We start from the raw sequence: 17,205 nt of genomic DNA, 5'->3' as shown, positions 1-17,205 counted from the left end.
ATAAGCTTGCTTTTGTCAACTCAGGTACATTACGTTCACTGGAAAATTTAAGAACAATGTTCCACAGTATCAAGTGAAGCTGGATAAATATCCCCACAGATTACATGCTAAAGGGAAATATCTACCTTGAATGAGCTCACCTTGAAGTCTACGCCAAACCTTTCAGTTCTTCCATGGGCAGCACATTTGTCATCTTTCTGCCAGCATCTTATTTTCAAAACCCGTTTTAAAAACACGAACATATGCCTTTGCCAGCAGTACAACTGCTGTGTGCCCCTATATGCCAGTATATAGTGTTGGGGAAGGGGGATGCTATATTGGTCATGAAAAGAAAATTGCATCCGTGCTAAGGTTAACATTAATGCATTCTCTATCTCACTGATAAGTGACCTAGTTAAACCATGACAAATAAGTGTGTGACCATGTCTGCAAGGTAAAACACAAGGAGGAAATGCAGAACCCGGCTTGCATGTGGGTGTGGGGACTTAGAGCTAACATAGTCCCTGTAATCTGTGAACCCTTTCTTGTTTCCTCTGAAAGCTCCTTAATTATGAGACCCTAGGTTAAGTCCTAACTCAGCAGGGGTTCAGAGCTGTGCCAAGCTCGTTAAGTGGCCTAAAAGATATTGCTGCAGAAAAAACTAACTTACTACAGGAGATGCAGAAAGAATTAACCTAGAGCTGCTGTCCCACCCTTCTCCAGGCTGTGATCCTTTCAGAGCATGTCAAAAAGACCAACTGCAGTACAGTTCATGTGCTGATAACGAACAAAGGAAAGACAGGCAATTGTCATTTGCACATTGAGATTCTTATTTAGCAAGGGAAGGCAGGGAGTTCCAGCTGTAAGCCACTTCACTGTGTTCCTTCCATTAATGATAGTAAACTGATTAGAGGAAAGCCATGTGCATTGTGATACGCTTAAATTACAAGGTGGGGATCAATGACAGCTCAAAGCAACAAATAAGATCTAACAGGAACAAAGTGTTTCCTTTAAAACTGCATTTAAGATAGTGTTTTATTTGTCTCACTTACTTTCCTTTGTCCTTCCTTATTGAAGGGGTGGCAGATTGTAATTTAACGTAACTGTGGTCCTTGGACCTAATTAGCCGACCCTTAAATAACAAAAACAAATAAGATACCATCTACCTTCTCCCCCACAGGCTAACTTCTGGAAAGTCCCACTTTCAATCCAATGTCATGCTTTGTAATGCCCTCACTTCGATCAACTTGTCAGGCATCAATAGCAGGATAAGCTGCTAACCTAATTGTTTGCAATTTTAATGGGTCTACATATCAGAGCAAGCAGCCAAAAAGCTTTGCACAAGTTGCAAACTTGTTCTGGGAAAAGGAGGGGTTTTCAAAGACTAAATTGCTCTTTTCCCAATTTCAGGGCATTTCTCTCTGACCCTCAGATGCCTTGTGAAGCTTCCTACTTAGTCAACCCCACACACTGCCCCCACTACCAGTCTAAAAATGAGACTTCAGGTGAAAGCTGGTATTTCCCATCAATCCCTACCCTCTTAAAGGAGAGGGCATACCAAAAGCTCAAGACAACACACATGGGCATCACAGATTTCACAGACATCAGGGCTGGAAAGGACCTTGCAAGATCATCGGGTCCAGCCTATGGTGCCTTCTGTAACTTGATACCAAGCACTGACCTCAATCCACTGTCCCGATGCTAGCAAAGCTACAGTCAGGAACTCTTCTAGCAGAGAGATGCAGCATTAGGCCTAGTAACCTGCACCAAACTGATCTCCTGGGAAAAACTCCAAACAGGGATCTTACTGAAGGGTAGAGAAAAGACAGTTAAGAGAGAACCATGGCTGGGCAATCACTCACTGCCTCCAAGGTTTGGTGGTTTGACTGAGTGAGAATTGCAGAGGGAGACTGCAACAGAGTCACAGATGTAAATGCATTATCGTGAGTGGAGAGGCTAGGTGAGGTGCTCCTTTCTAATGGAGAGGAGGAAGGGACGCTGGCCCCAAGTAGGAAGGTGAGCTGAGCCTTACTTCTTCAGCTCCTTTGAAAACTAACTGGATTAGAGGGATTCCCGCACGTGCAATTTCCTTGAGACTCCTGGAATTCTCCGGGGTGCTGCAGGATGCCATGCAATATTAGCACTTGTAAGTGTGTGCACAAACACCTCCACATGATTCACAAGATAAACACAGAGTTTTCCAAAAAAGGAATCCATAGCGTCAAAGCCATTCTGACCTGTTACAGACTTTTGGAGTTCTTTGCAACAGAAGAACAGCTCTGTTGCTATTCTTTAGTCAAAGAAGTGAAAGCTAAGGGCTGCCATTTTCCTAGACATTATAGTGTGAATATTTGGCACCACTGAAAGAGGCTAAGGGTGACCCCACCTCAATACAGTGCTACAAAAGGATCCTGCAAACACAGGCCTGTCTCTCTTTTGGGCACTTATACTCAGCCTCAAGCATGTTTGAGGGACTGCCCTTCTCGGTCCTTCTGGCACAAAAACCAGCAGCAGCTTTCTTGCTGCCATCAGTGAAGAACAGACACCCACATGATTGCAGTAATCCCCACTCCTGGAGACTTCATAGGATTTTATTTCTCCCATGTATTGCATTGCTGTGACTTTTACAGTATCCACACTCTGATTAACAAAGGCATAGAAATTTGAAACAAACAAACAAAAAGCAATCCTGGAGAGTTTCTCTCCTCTCGCATGCTGCTGCCCATCACAGCAGGGGCTGTGCTCAGGGGTTCACACCCAGATAGGTCAGCTGAGACTTCCAGTCCTCGTAGCAGAGGGTATTCTGTTCTCTGCAGAAGTGGATGCCCTTCCTAAGGAACGGGAAGGCACTCAAAGCGTGGGCTACTCTAACAGCCTCGCTGGAAGGGACCTCCCTTTGAAGTTTTGTTCTTCACCAGGAACATTCGCAGGGCACGTGCGTTAGATGTCCATGTCAAACTGAGCTTCCTCACCTGTTAGGAACAACAGGAAAATATGAGTGAACGCTGAGATCCTGTTAAGTGCCAAGCATCACACTAAAGGGATTCTCAGAGAGGTAGCCTAGCAGAAGCACAGATGTTTCAAATTTAAATAAAAAAAGAAAAACAAAGTTTGCCGTGTTCAAGGATTGAATCTGAGATCAGAGTCACATGGTGAGAGAAGGCTGCTTGCTGTGTCCCTAAGGGAAAAAGATTCACCTCCCAGTACATCACCAGAATAGGTCAGAGCAAAGAATACAGGTGATCTGTATTCACTTAGCAGGAATAGAGCAGAAATGAGCTATACCTTGCAGATCAGACAGGCAAATTCAGCCACTTACTTGGCACCCCTTTCTTAGACAAAAAGGGAGAGAAAAAAAGGCTGGCACACACAGCCTCTGGTAGAGATTTTTGTTCTCAGAGAAAGCAAGTGCTGTTTCCAGTTGTCATGGTGCAGTACAGCTACTGAGTACATGACTGCTTTTGGAGCCAGTGCAATTGATCCAAGGCCAACGTAAGCAATGATCCCACTGCTCAGATGACCTATTGCTGAGGATAGGGGCAAGGGAAGAAAAGGTCAGTCAAGTTGGCAGTCAGCAGGCATTTGACACTGCAATCCGACACAAGGAATTTAGTCAACTGTTAAACTGAAAACATCACATCAGCACGTACGAAAACCACGAAGTAATACTGTCCCTTGGTAAAAGATTTTGCTTAGTAAAAAAATAAAAATAAATAAACAAATGGAAGCCAGCAGTTTCAAACTGTTTGCTGAAGACCTCACACAACAAAGGCTTTTTAAATCCATGTGCAAGATTCATTTTCACTCTGTAATGCAGTTAGAAAGATAACCCTGGCCATCACCATGTAACTGCAGGCTGCCGCCTCGTTTGCTTTGTGCCCAGCTGACTCGCAACCACAAGCTTTTTACGACAGGCAGCACAACAGAACCCAAGAGTGATGGAAGAGGCAGCTGGATTGTGTGCACGAAATACCAGCTACAAGAACTCAGTTCACAAGTCCTTATGGTCAGAAAGCTGATGGCTCGATGTCTGGTATGAACCCAGTTGGGCAAACTCAGTCTTATTTCAGCAGATACCACAAATCCTGGCAGTGCCACTGGCAGACCTTAGCCCTGGATGTTGCACATCTCAATGCTGAGGCCAGAAAATGAACAAGCCACAAACTCAAGCCCCTTTCAGCTCCTAACTGCAATTCCACCTGAGCTCAGCAACTATGGAACAAACTGTGTGGCAGATATGACTCATACTTGGCAAACAACTGGGAAACTCCAGTGCCATCCTGGTTTTGCCTGTATCCAGTCAGTTCAAAGCACTAATTTCTCTCACTTCTCTGAATTCACTAGCTTTAGCCCATATAATCATAAAACCAGAAGGGACCTGTGAGATCATCAAGTCCGGTCCCCTGCCATGGGAAGGAAGTTACTGGGTTCAGATGAGCTTGACAAGATGCCTGTCCAGCCTCATCTTGAACACCTCCAACATTTCTCCCCGTTAAACTTCATCCAATTTTGTTCCACCCATAAATCCAGCCTGTCAAAGTCATCCTGGATCTTTGCCCTATCCTCTGGTGTGCCTGCATTTCCCCACAGCTTATCGTCCGCAAACTTAATCATTGCGCTTTCCACCCCATCACCTAAGTCGTTAATGAATATATTGAACAGCATGGGTCCAAGCACCGATCCATGGAGGACACCACTGGAAACAGCCCTCCAGACGAGGCCATCCTTGTGATCACCACTATCTGGGTGCAGCCTCTAAGCCAGTTGTCCACCCACCTCACTTCTGCTCTTGCTTATCTTCTAGTTTATTTGGCTACCAGACACCGCTCACCTGCACCCACTTTCTCCTCGTAGTTGTGCACATGATTGTTTTCTATCTTCAGCTCTTCCACGTTAGGACTTGTCACACCTGGAATGTCTGGAAGGTCGCATGGTGGCGTCTTGGCAACTGGGGAATTACGGCACTCCATCAAGAACTTACGGTCGTAAATGATTCTTGTCCCTAAAAGGAAAGATGAAGCAGTGCCAGCTGTCAGCATTCCCAAGTGCAAAGAGATGCTTATGTTCCCTGCATCACTGGCACAGCATGCCCAGGAGATAGCAAGTAAAGAAATGTCTGTCTGTCTAGCTCCCACCCAACACTCAGAATGCCCATGGCTAAAGTTATCCAGCAAGGGAAAAAAAGCAAATATCACTGGTGTTGCTTTACAAGTGAGAAAAATCAAGATCAGTCAAGATCCCCCCATAAAGCCAGTGGCAGAGTTGAGCAGACAAGTTAGGTCTCCCCCAACCCTGCCCAGGGTCTACCCCAGCAGCTGACTACAAAATTTACACAAACTGGGTCTGGAATCCAGCAAAATTAGGGAAAGCCACTCAATTAAGAGTCAAACTGTTGCTCTCAGCTTCACTCCTTTTCACTGGTAGCTGTGGCATCATTAACTCGCATGCCCTCCTCTGTGGCTCCCTACAATGCTGAGGCCTAACCGAGGACAGCAGGTTAATCAGGGACTCTGATTAGGGAGTGAGAGCTGCTTTCAGCTCCATGTCAGATCATAAATGTTACTAGAACATAGGCTCTGAATACAGGAAGTATTTTTGTGGCTGCCAAGCCCAAAACACTTGGTTTATATTTGACAGGGTTATATGGCTAATAAGCAGTAAAGAGCAGACAGCCAAGCTTTATCTATATTTATATTAGTGGCGAGTTAGATCACACACTCCTGCTGCAGCTGCTTCACTCAAATGGAATGAAACCCCATCTTCCACGGGCAGCAAGCGAACCCTGTGGTGAGGGCAGAGGGGGCTCCCTGCAGAGAGGTCTGGAAGAACTGTTCAGCCTGTTCCTGACACAGGCGACTGGGGATGGAAAAGTATCAAAGAAAGCCCTCCACAGAGAGAGACAGACACTGCCAGCTCAGTGACACACTCCATCCAGCCCATCAGGTAAGAGAGAACCCTTCTTATCCCCGTGCAAAAGTGCTCCCAGCTGTGGCAAACTCAGGCAGCAGGAGAGGAAGGCAGCGGGAGCAGGCGCCGCTCTTCGAACGCCAGGCACATGTGTTGATTTCACAGCAAAGCTATGAGGTGACGTAACTCAATACTGAGCTTCGAGGAAAATCTGCTAATGAGTTTCCAGAACACAGGAAACTTTACACCCTTAAAGATTATGGTGACCAGATTAAGGGGGTGAAATTAAACTAGCAAGGTCTCTCCAAAGCAAATGCAGGCCCTGGATAATCAAGAAGAAATGATCCTGACCTTAGCAGTAGTTGCTGGACAGTTTACAGAGCAAGGGCAGGGTTCCTAGAACTACAGTTAGCACATGCTGTATTAGGTGTACACTTCTCAACAGGCAAGCAAGAATGCTTTACATTACATTTACCCATGACATACCCAGAACATTTGCTTATGAAATACAATATCTGGTTACAAGCAGAACAAGGTATCCAGCAGCAGCTGTCAGCAAAAAGGGATAGTCAGACCAAGAGTCAAACACACCACTGGGCCCCTTCTACTGGGAACAACCTCTGAAGCAGTCTTCAAGTCCCAATCCACCCCTACAGCAAAGGTTATTTGATGAGGGCTTCTGTGGAAATTCACTCCTAGTTCCAGGGCTGCTGACTCTGTCCCGGCCAGACACAGAGGGGCTCCAAAATAGCGTACAGAGCAGAAGAGACCCTCTCCTCAGGGGCACTGTTGCATGCCTTAGCAGAGTACAGCAAAGGAAGTCCTGTCTAGGGTCTAACAACATGTTTCTGGCTCAGGAGATGATTTTTCCACCAGGAAATGTAATTGTTCCAGCCAATGCCTGGGCCCAGCCCCACATTCCTGTGCACCCACAGTTCCCCCTGATCCCAGGGGGAGGCTGAGCCAAGGCGAAATGCAGGCTCTGGCACTCAGAAATTACCTGCTGTGGCAAAGCTAACAGCAGCAACGCTCCCTATGTCTGAAGAAGGGTGTTTGTGCCCGAAAGCTTGCAAAGAACAATTTTTCCAACTATTTAGTTGGTTTAATAAAAAATATCACATCTACCCAAAGAACTTTGTCTGTCTATGTCCTCAGACCAACACAGCCACAGCCAACACCCCTTCATGATTTCAGTATGTATGGTTGGCTCCCTGAGAGGCCACTGAGCCACTGCATTACAAAGCACGCGCTTGGTTTCCTGAAGCACCTTATGGTGGATCTGGACCAGCCAGCCTCCCTACAGCCACAAACAGCCCTGCATTCAGGTGTTGTATTCCCCTTAAGAGAGAGGAGCAGGCATCTGAAGCCAACAGGAACATCATTCACCCTGGCTCTTTCTACCCGTGATGAGACGGCTACAAGGTAACCCAAACAGGAATGCCACCCACTCCCTGCTGCTCATTTCTGCTTGCGCACTCTCGCATTCTGTGAGGTTTCGCACTTGGCAGACTGAGCTCCGAAGAGCAGAGCTGACAAAGACTGCCAAGCTGTTGGCTCACGAAAAGTTTATATACAGTACATATGAAGCCTGAATGGGCAGAAAGGTCATGAATATCTCACCCCTGCAGTCCTCCTGATTTTCATCCCTTCACGCAGGGCTGGTTTCTGTCCCCAGTTGCTGTAAAGCAAACAGCGCCACTTATGCTGCTACAGGAGACTCCATACCTAGCTCCAAGGGGCTCACAGAGCCAGGAGGATAAGCTAACAGTGCTGAGAAGATGCCTTTGAATCCTTCGGCATGTCTAGCGGCCCCCAGCCTGTGCCTGAATGCTGCAGGGCAGGAAAGGGCTCCCCAGACCTCACCCAGGGCAGCAAGCTACAGCCAATATCATGTGCAAGGGGCACAAGCAGTGCAGCTCTGGGATACAGCTCTTTGGGAGTCACCTTGGGGCTAGTTCATCAATAAAACGCTCATCTTTTAAGTCGAATGCAGGTGAGTCTCCCTAAAACTGGAGTTGGGGAAGGAGGGCAGTAAAAAACAACCCTGCAATATCCAGCACCTGAACAAGCATACTTCACCATTCCCATCTTCAGCCTTCATTTCAGGCTTCCTCCCCAGAGCCTGCAGGTGCTGACACCCACAAGCCTTCCCTAGCCTACGGCTTTAAAGAACTGCTTCAATCACAACCAACCAACACCCCCACTCCTCATGTCGACACTGCTACAGAATGAGGGTGACAGATTTTTTCCAAGAAAACAAAACGCATCTAACTGTCATATGACTGCCTGAGCAACTCCGTTCCACTACCATCCTGAGATGATTCACAGGCATGCCCTTGGCCTTTGCCTGCATTCTACTATTATTTGTTCCCCTGCAAGTGAAACAGCAGGGGAACAAAGCACGCTGAACTGCCTAACTTATCAGAACCACGCAGAACAGAAGCAGGTAAAACTGTTGTAAATCCAGGGAAAAGAAACTCCCAAAGCACCAGAAAACATTCCAAGCTCCCTCTGCCCCAGACTAAATGTGCTCACTGTCCAAGGAGGGCTTCAGTATATTTCAGCATCTAGCAATAAACCCAAAATGTCACATTTCAGTACCCAGTGCCACTGAAATCAGTGGAGCTACCAGGGAAGCTGAGGTGCACAAGAGCTGCCTATGCACATTATTCAAGGGTTTTGCATGGCAAATTTCAGTGGGCCCTTTATTTTGACAAGAGCAACATAATTTACTGCTCACAGTACTTCAGCGCCTTGGCCAGGGGACTGGAACAGTGTGTTACATGCTTTCAAAAGAACAAGGGTTTATCAAGCCAAACAAACAAGCGATGCTGAAAACCAGATAGTGAACTAGCACACTCGCCATCACAGAAAGCTCATGACACAGCGTGGCAAGGCAGCATTTAGCAAGAACCAGCAGGTTTCCGGATTAGCACAAGGAAGGTCAGCGAGACTCCACTGCATCAAGGGCTCTAATAGCATTCATTCCATTCAGCCCAGCCTGCAGCCTGGTTCATTTCTGGTGATACTTTGAAAACGTATATTTTAGACTCAGCTGCCAATGAACTAAGCAGAGAAATGCCAAAATCCCAAGCATTTCTAATGCCAGAGTAGCAGGCATGAGAAAATACACGTGGCAGCCACCGGCCACAATAAAAGGGAGGGCAACAAGCAGCCAAGCACATTAATACGTGACAAAGTGTTTTAATTCTCTATATACTTTCTCATAAAAAAAGAACTGCAGGTGTATTTTCATATGCTCACCTTCCCAGACCATCGCTTAAAAAAGGGAAGTCAGTGCCCCACTGCCCCGCTACTTCAGTGTTTTTGAATCACTACTCCTTTCAGCAGTTTAATTCCCTGATTGTCTTTGATCCCTTGCTGAATTAGCAACTTCCCATCAGCCAGCATTCTCACTTACAGCGTGTTCCATCGGTAGCTACGCTGCACAGCATTTACGCTCTCTCAACAGCGTGGCAAAGCAGAGGGAAAGGGACAATGTGTCCAAACAGCTGTAATAATGTGAAATTCCCATCAGGCCAGGCCTCTCTTCCTCTGCTGTCTGGTACCATGTAAACCAGCACAGCCTGTTCCATGGTGGGGCCACTGGTGACCGGCCCAGGTGAGGAAGATGTACGGACACCCAGCAGGACTTGAAACAAGAGCTGTTAAAAAGGGTGGATGAGCCCCCTGTGAGCCGACAGCCACCCGTACCTGCAAAAGAGACGGGTGCCAGCAGGTCGCTCTGCCCAAAGAATCACCAAAGCAGCTCAACTAGCCTTGGAGCCGGGCTGCTTTCAGTGGGGGCGGATGACAGAACAAGGAGCAGCGGGCTCGAGTTGCAGCAAGGGACGCCGAAGTTGGATATTAGGGGGGAAAAAATCTCACTAAGAGGGTGGCGAAGCCCTGGACCACGTTACCCAGAGAGGTGGCGGAGTCACCATCTGTGCAAGTTTTTTTAGCCCTGGCTGGGATGATGTAGCTGGGGCTGGTCCTGCTTGGAGCAGGGGGGTGGCCTAGAGGTGACCCCTTGAGGTCCCTTCCGCCCTCGCTGTCTACGACTCCAACCCAGTTATTACAGCATAAGGTGCCCCAATGCTCACAGCAGCCCCGGGACCAACTCTACTTAGAGCAACCGGAGCCCGTGTCACGTCGGGGTGGGGGGGGAAGGGGACACATGGCCCCTCTGACAGCGAGCGCTCCGGCTAGTCGGGGGGGGGGGGGCATGGAGAGTGCTTGTGCCCCCGCTACACTTGGGCCCCTCCGCCCGGGGGTGCCCCACGGGAGGCACCAGTCACGCGTGCCGTGTCGCCGCAGCACAGCGCAGAGCGTTGCGGCGCGGGCACCGACTTATTGTTACAGCCATTTGGATGCGCCGCCCCCGTCCCCCCGCTCTGCCAAGCCCACGGGACGGGGACTGAGAAACACTCCGCCAGCCGTGCTCACGGCTGCCCTGCCCAGGCCCGAGCTGGCCCGCCCGCCCGCCCGCCCGGGGGGGACACGTGTGGGGCGGAGGGCGGCGCGGCGCGGCGCTCACCGCCGGGCGTGGTGCCGAACACGGTGCCGCCGGGCGTGCTGCTGTAGTTGCCGGGAGGGAGCCGCGGGGCGCCGGAGGGCGCGGGGATGTCCCGGCTCGGCGTCTGCCCCGGGAGGCAGCTCCCCGGCACGGCCATGGCGGCGGCGGCTACAGCACCCGACCGTCCGTCCGCCCGCCCGCGCCCTCCGACCCGGAACCACACGCACTTCCGGCCCGCCCTGAGCGCGGGGCACCACGGGAGCGCGGCAGGGGAAGGCACGCCCCCTTCCTGAGGCCCCGCCCACTGCGTGTGTGTGGCTGGATATAGATCTATAGATCTGTGTAGATGTGTGTATATCTAGAGAGAGAGATAAATATATGGATGTAGATAGATCTGTATTTGTATATCTATATGTATAGAGAAATATCGATATAGAGAGATATCTATATATCTCTCTACATATAGATATATATCTCTCTTTATGTATGTCTATATATATAGATCTATATATCCATGTATCTCTCTACACAGATATAAATCTCTCTATATATATCTATATGCATAGATCTATATATCCATGTATCTACACAGATATAAATCTCTCTATATATATCTATATGCATAGATCTATATATCCATGTATCTACACAGATATAAATCTCTCTATATAGATCTATATGTATAGATCTATATATCCATGTATCTCTCTACATAGATATAAATCTCTATATAGATCTACATGTATAGATCTATATGTATCTATACAGATACAGAGATTTCATAGATTTCATAGACATTCGGGCTGGAAGGAACCTTGGAAGATCATCGAGTCCAGCCCCCCGCCCGAAGGGCAGGAAGTCAGCTGGGGTCACAGGATCCCAGCAAGATAAACATCCAAATGTCTCTTGAAGGCGTTCAATGTAGGTGGCTGAATCACCTCCGGCGGCAGGCTGTTCCAGACCTTGGGGGCTCGGACAGTAAAGAAGTTCTTCCTTATGTCCAGCCTGAAACAGTCTTGCAGGAGTTTATAACCATTTGACCTTGTCATCACTTGGAGCACTCTGATGAACAAACCTTCCCCCAGATACTGGTGGTCACCCCTGATAAACTTATAGGTGGCCACCAGATCACCCCTGAGCCTGCGCTTTTCCAGGTTCTCAAGCCTGTTGTCACAAGGTCTGATCATGCGCGTGGCTGTCCTCTGGACTCTCTCAAGCTTCTCCACATCCTTTTTGAATTGTGGAGCCCAAAACTGGACGCAGTACTCCAGCTGCGGCCTCACCAAGGCTGAGTACAACAGGAGAACGACGTCCCGGGATTTGCTCAAGAAGCATCTATGGATGCAAGCCAGCATTTTGCTCGCTTTACTAGCCGCAGCATTGCATTGCAGGCTCATGTTCATCTTGTGGTCAATCGTGACACCCAAGTCCCTTTCATCTGTAGTGCTAGTCAGCGTAGCACTGCTGAGCATATAGGGATGCTGCGGGTTTTTCCTCCCAAGGTGGAGAACCTTGCATTTTCGGTGTTAAACACCATCAGGTTCTCATCTGCCCATTTACTGAGCCTGTCAAGGTCAGCCTGGATCCCCCTCCTGTCCTCAGGTGTGGATGCTTTACCCCAGAGTTTGGACTCATCGGCAAACTTGGCCAGTCCGCTTCTGACTCCAGTGTCCACATTGTTAATGAAGATGTTGAATAATATAGGTCCAAGGACAGAGCCTTGAGGGACCAAATCTCTCTCTCTCTCTCTCTCTCTCTCTATATATATATATATGTATAGATCTATATATCTAATATCTCTATATAGATATATTCTCAGTATAGATACAGCTACATCTAGAGATATATCTATACGTATATAGATATATAGAGATGCATATGTGTATAGATTTATAGATATATATGTGTATAGAGATATATGTCTATCTATAGAGATATCGCTATGCACATATATATCTATCTTTATACACCTATACATCCCTTTCTCTCTCTCTGTATATAGCTATATACGTACATGTACATATAGAGATATATGTATATGATAAAAAGAAGCCCCCTCCCCTTTGGAAGGGGCTTGGCCCCATTGAGAATAGAGGGGTTGGGGCTCAGCACTTTTTGGGGTGCTTTGGAGAATGTGGAAAAGACAGATGGGAAGTTGGTGGCAAGGAGATGAGCCCCATCTCACACCCTCCCCGCTGGACCGTCCCTCCTGTACCCCTGTGGGGTGCTGAGCTGGCTCCTGAGGGGTTTCACCAGCAGGCCCGGTGAGCTAGCCAGCCAGGATGAGGAGGTAGAAATAAGGCTGACATTGGAGCCAGGCGCTGGCTCTGTCACCAGCATTAATCAACAGTTTGCTCTGTGCTGTTCCTGAGCCTTGGACAAGCAGTTTTGCCTTAAATGGCCCTTCAGCCTGTTTGCTCTCACTCTCTCCTGCTCACATGGACCTAGGGCAAACTCTGTTTATCTTCTCTCCTTGCACTCAGGCTGTGCCTCCTCAGCCTGAGGAGACTGCTAAGCAAACAGGCAGGTGGCAATTGCCAGCAAGCCCTTTCTTTTCATACAAACCCCAGAGCAGCCACACGTGCTCTCACAGACCCACGGAGTCAGATCTGGTGGGCTAGGGGGATGGCAGAAGTCTGGTCTAGGGCACTGAGGGGGGGAAAGCAAGACAGGGTCTGTGGCTCCGTACTTGGCTCCTTACTCCTCAGTTTGGAAATGTGCTTTCCTAGATTTTGCTTTCCTAGATTTGCTTCCTGAGCCTAACTCTAGGAGCCGATACAAGAGCCGGTCTCTGCTGAGTGCTTGGGGCTTGCTCCGCACATCATGATGAGAGACATGCTCAGTTGAGATGGGCTTCACCTGTCCCCCAAAGGTAAGCATGTGTTCTCTTCTAGGTTGGCGGATCTCCTCCGGTGGGCTTTAAACTAGGCTCGTCGGGGGGAGGGGAAGATGAGTGCGGGGGAAGCCGTGGACCACCAAACCATGTGGCACCCACAAGAACAGTCCAGCCTGAAGAAGGAGAACATCAGGAACCTGCAATCCATGGGGCGGCCAGCAATACAGCACAGGTAAGCAATAAGGGGCCCTTTGGGTATCAGAGCCGGGGGGCAATAAAGGCACCAGTCACAGGGCTCAAGTGCCTATACACTAATGCTAGGAGCATGGGGAGCAAGCAGGATGAACTAGCACTCCTGCTTGCAGAAAACACCTATGACTTAGTAGGGCTAACAGAAACCTGGTGGGATTCGTCCCACTACTGGGCGGTACACATTGAGGGATATAAGCTGTACAGAAAGGATAGAGTGGGGAAGGGAGGGGGAGGGGTGGTGCTCTATGTCAATGACCGATATACATCGACCCTTATCAAAACTGAATCAGAGGAGGAGAAAGTAGAAGAATTGTTGGTTAGGTTACATGGAGGTCAAGGAGAAAGGGACTTGGTGGTAGGGGTCTGCTACAGACCCCCACACCAAGGTGAAGAACTAGATTCAGGGCTCCTGAGGCAGCTCTCAGAGACCATAAAAACTAGGGAGGCGGTAGTCATGGGGGACTTAAACTACCCAGACATCTGCTGGGAGATGCAGACAGCAAAGTCCGACCATTCACGCAGGTTCCTATCCTGTGTACAGGACCTCCATCTGACGCAGGAGGTATATGGTCCCACTAGGGGGAATGCCTTACTGGACCTGGTATTGGCAACGGGGGATGACATGGTAGGAGACCTACAGATCAGTGGTCACCTGGGGGACAGTGACCACCAAATAATAGAATTCACCATAAGACATCGAGTGGGTAAGGTAACTAGTAGGGTGAAAGTGCTAGACTTTAGGAAAGCTGATTTCAACGAACTCAGGCGATTAGTCAAGGACGCACTGCAGAGTAAGAGTTTTGAAGAGATGGGAGCCCAGGAAGGGTGGCTGTGCCTTAAGGAAATGATCCTTCGGGCACAGAGGGAGATGATCCTGATGTGGAGGAAAAGGGGGAAAGGGGCCAAGAGGCTTCCTTGGCTAACCAGAGATATCCAGAGCAGCCTACGGGCAAAAAGCGGGGCATATAAAAAGTAGAAACGGGGAGAGATTACTAAAGAGGAGTATACCTCCTCTGCTCGCGCTTGTAGGGAGGCAGTTAGAAAGGCCAAAGCTACCATGGAGCTGAGGATAGCATCCCAAGTAAAGGATAATAAAAAATTGTTTTTTAGATATATAGGGAGTAGAAGGAAGGCCCAGGGTGGAATAGGACCTCTACTAGATGGGCATAAGCAATTGGTGACGGACAGGGGGGACAAGGCTGAATTCCTCAATGAGCTCTTTGTCTCAGTGTTCCTAAGCGAGGGGCAAGACAAGTCTCACACTGGGATGGTAGAGAGGTGCCAAACTACCAAGCGTAGACCCTGAGATGGTGCAGAGTCACTTGGAGGAACTGGATGCGTTTAAGTCAGCAGGCCTGGATGAGCTCCATCCGAGGGTACTGAAGGCACTGGCTGACGTCACTGCACAGCCACTGGCAGGAATATTTGAATGCTCGTGGCACACGGGCCAGGTCCCAGAGGACTGGAAAAGGGCCAATGTGGTCCCCATTTTCAAGAAGGGGAGGAAGGAGGACCCAGACAACTACAGGCCAGTCAGTCTCACCTCCATCCTTGGTACAGTCTTTGAAAAAATTATCATGGCTTACATTTGCGAGAGCCTGGCAGGAAAAATTATGCTGAGGGGAAACCAGCATGGGTTCGTAGCAGGTAGATCATGCCTGACTAATCTAGTCACTTTTTATGACCAGGTTACAAAACACCTGGACACAGGAGTAGGGGTTGACGTTGTTTACATAGACTTCAGGAAGGCCTTCGATACGGTATCCCACACCATACTGGTGAACAAGTTAAGAGGCTGTGACTTGGATGACTACACGGTCCGGTGGGTGGCGAATTGGCTAGAGGGTCGCACCCAGAGAGTCGTAGTGGATGGGTCAGTATCGACCTGGAAGGGTGTGGGCAGTGGGGTCCCGCAGGGCTCGGTCCTTGGACCGATACTCTTCAATGTCTTCATCAGCGACTTGGATGAGGGAGTGAAGTGTACTCTGCCCAAGTTTGTGGATGACACAAAACTGTGGGAAGAAGTGGACACGCCGGAGGGCAGGGAACAGCTGCAAGCAGACCTGGACAGGTTGGACATATGGGCAGAAAACAACAGAATGCAATTCAACAAGGAGAAATGCAAAGTGCTGCACCTAGGGAGGAAAAATGTCCAGCATACCTACAGCCTAGGAAATGACCTGCTTGGTGTCACAGAAGCAGAAAGGGATCTTGGAGTCCTAGTGGACTCCAAAATGAACATGAGTCGTCAGTGTGACAAAGTAATCAGAAAAACTAATGGCACTTTATCGTGCATCAGCAGATGCATGACAAACAGATCCAAGGAGGTGATACTTCCCCTCTATCGGGCACTGGTCAGACCACAGTTGGAGTACTGCGTGCAATTCTGGGCACCGCACTTCAAGAGGGATGTGGAGAACCTGGAGAGGGTCCAGAGAAGGGCCACACGTATGGTTAAGGGCTTGCAGGCTAAGCCCTATGAGGAGAGACTGGGGCACCTGGACCTCTTCAGCCTCCGCAAGAGAAGGTTGAGAGGTGACCTTGTGGCTGCCTATAAGTTCATCATGGGGGCACAGAAGGGAATTGGTGAGGCTCTACTCACCAAGGCGCCCCTGGGGGTTACAAGAAATAATGGCCACAAGCTAGCAGAGAGCAGATTTAGACTGGACATTAGGAAGAACTTCTTCACAGTTCGAGTGGCCAAGGTCTGGAACGGGCTCCCAAGGGAGATGGTGCTCTCCCCTACCCTGGGGGTCTTCAAGAGGAGGTTAGATAGGCATCTAGCTGGGGTCATCTAGACCCAGCACTCTTTCCTGCCTATGCAGGGGGTCAGACTCGATCTATTGAGGTCTCCTCCAACCCTAACATCTATGAATCTATGAATCTTGAGTGAGTCCCTTGCTTGGATGCTGGAATCCTCCTTGCCAATCCTGTCAACCAGCTGGTGAAAAGTCAGGGCTGGGTCCTCTGACAAAGCCCACTCCCACCCTGCATCCCAGTAGCTCATCCCTGCCGAAGCCAGCCTGTACCATGCCTCTGACAAGTGAGCTCCCTGCTGTTAGACTGGGCTCCTGCCTGCTCCCCAAGCACTAAGTTAGTGAGACAGATACTGTGCTGCCCTATCTGTGCATGTGACTGAAATCCTCTCCCAGGGAAATGTGATGTCAAAGCCCTTATTGCCTTTAGCAGGGCCAGAATTTTTCTCTGTGCACTGGTCAGAAGCTTGTCCAGCCAGAAGCAGCTGAATATAGACTGGCACTCCCTGCCTGGGTAAGCTCCCTACCAGAACAACAACTTGGGGCCCTGACTTGTAGGCCAGGACCCCATCCTCTACATCAGCGTTTCTTAACCCATGGGTCGCAACCCAAAAGTGGGTCACAAGAATATATTAAAAGGTCATGAACAAACTTTAAAAATTGATTCACCTTTAAAGGAGTAAAATATCAGTTTTCCCTTGCAGGCAGACAGAGTACCAGCCTGCAAGGGTCTGCTTGGGGCCCCCCATGCCTCACCCCCCACCTTCCCCATACACCCACCCCTACCCCACACACTGGGGACTTGGAGCCTGGGGGCAACAGGTCAGGAGTGAGGGCCACTGGGTTGGGACTGGCCATCCATGTTTACAAATGGGTCCTGGAACAAAAAACGCTGAGAGCCACTGCTCTAGATTGTGCTGCCTCTAACTCTGAAGAGAGCCCTGCGCATGTGTCCAAAT

At 49.1% G+C, this 17,205-nt stretch overlaps 1 protein-coding gene across 1 annotated transcript; it reads right to left on the bottom strand.

The window, feature by feature from the left end:
• Positions 1 to 2,533: 2,533 nt before the first annotated feature.
• Positions 2,534 to 10,615, bottom strand: EIF4EBP1 (eukaryotic translation initiation factor 4E binding protein 1). The gene is made up of 3 exons (XM_006266144.4): positions 10,424 to 10,615; positions 4,811 to 4,981; positions 2,534 to 2,951 (listed from the first exon to the last, which is right to left on the bottom strand). The coding sequence occupies exons 1-3, from the start codon at positions 10,557 to 10,559 to the stop codon at positions 2,920 to 2,922; spliced, it is 339 nt and encodes a 112-aa protein (XP_006266206.1). The 5' UTR covers positions 10,560 to 10,615; the 3' UTR covers positions 2,534 to 2,919.
• Positions 10,616 to 17,205: the final 6,590 nt, after the last annotated feature.

Source organism: Alligator mississippiensis, chromosome 7 (genome assembly GCF_030867095.1).
Source record: "Alligator mississippiensis isolate rAllMis1 chromosome 7, rAllMis1, whole genome shotgun sequence".
NCBI classification, from domain to species: Eukaryota; Metazoa; Chordata; order Crocodylia; family Alligatoridae; genus Alligator; species Alligator mississippiensis.
This window is presented reverse-complemented; position numbering and strand designations above follow the sequence as displayed.

Coding starts and splice junctions, on each gene's coding strand:
- EIF4EBP1 (XM_006266144.4), bottom strand. CDS start 10,559: ATGGCCGTGCCGGGGAGCTGCCTCCCGGGGCAGACGCCGAGCCGGGAC. Junction 4,982..10,423: donor GTTCGGCACCACGCCCGGCG/GTGAGCGCCGCG, acceptor CTTTCCTTTTAG/GGACAAGAATCATTTACGAC. Junction 2,952..4,810: donor CGAGGAGAAAGTGGGTGCAG/GTGAGCGGTGTC, acceptor TGTTCCTAACAG/GTGAGGAAGCTCAGTTTGAC.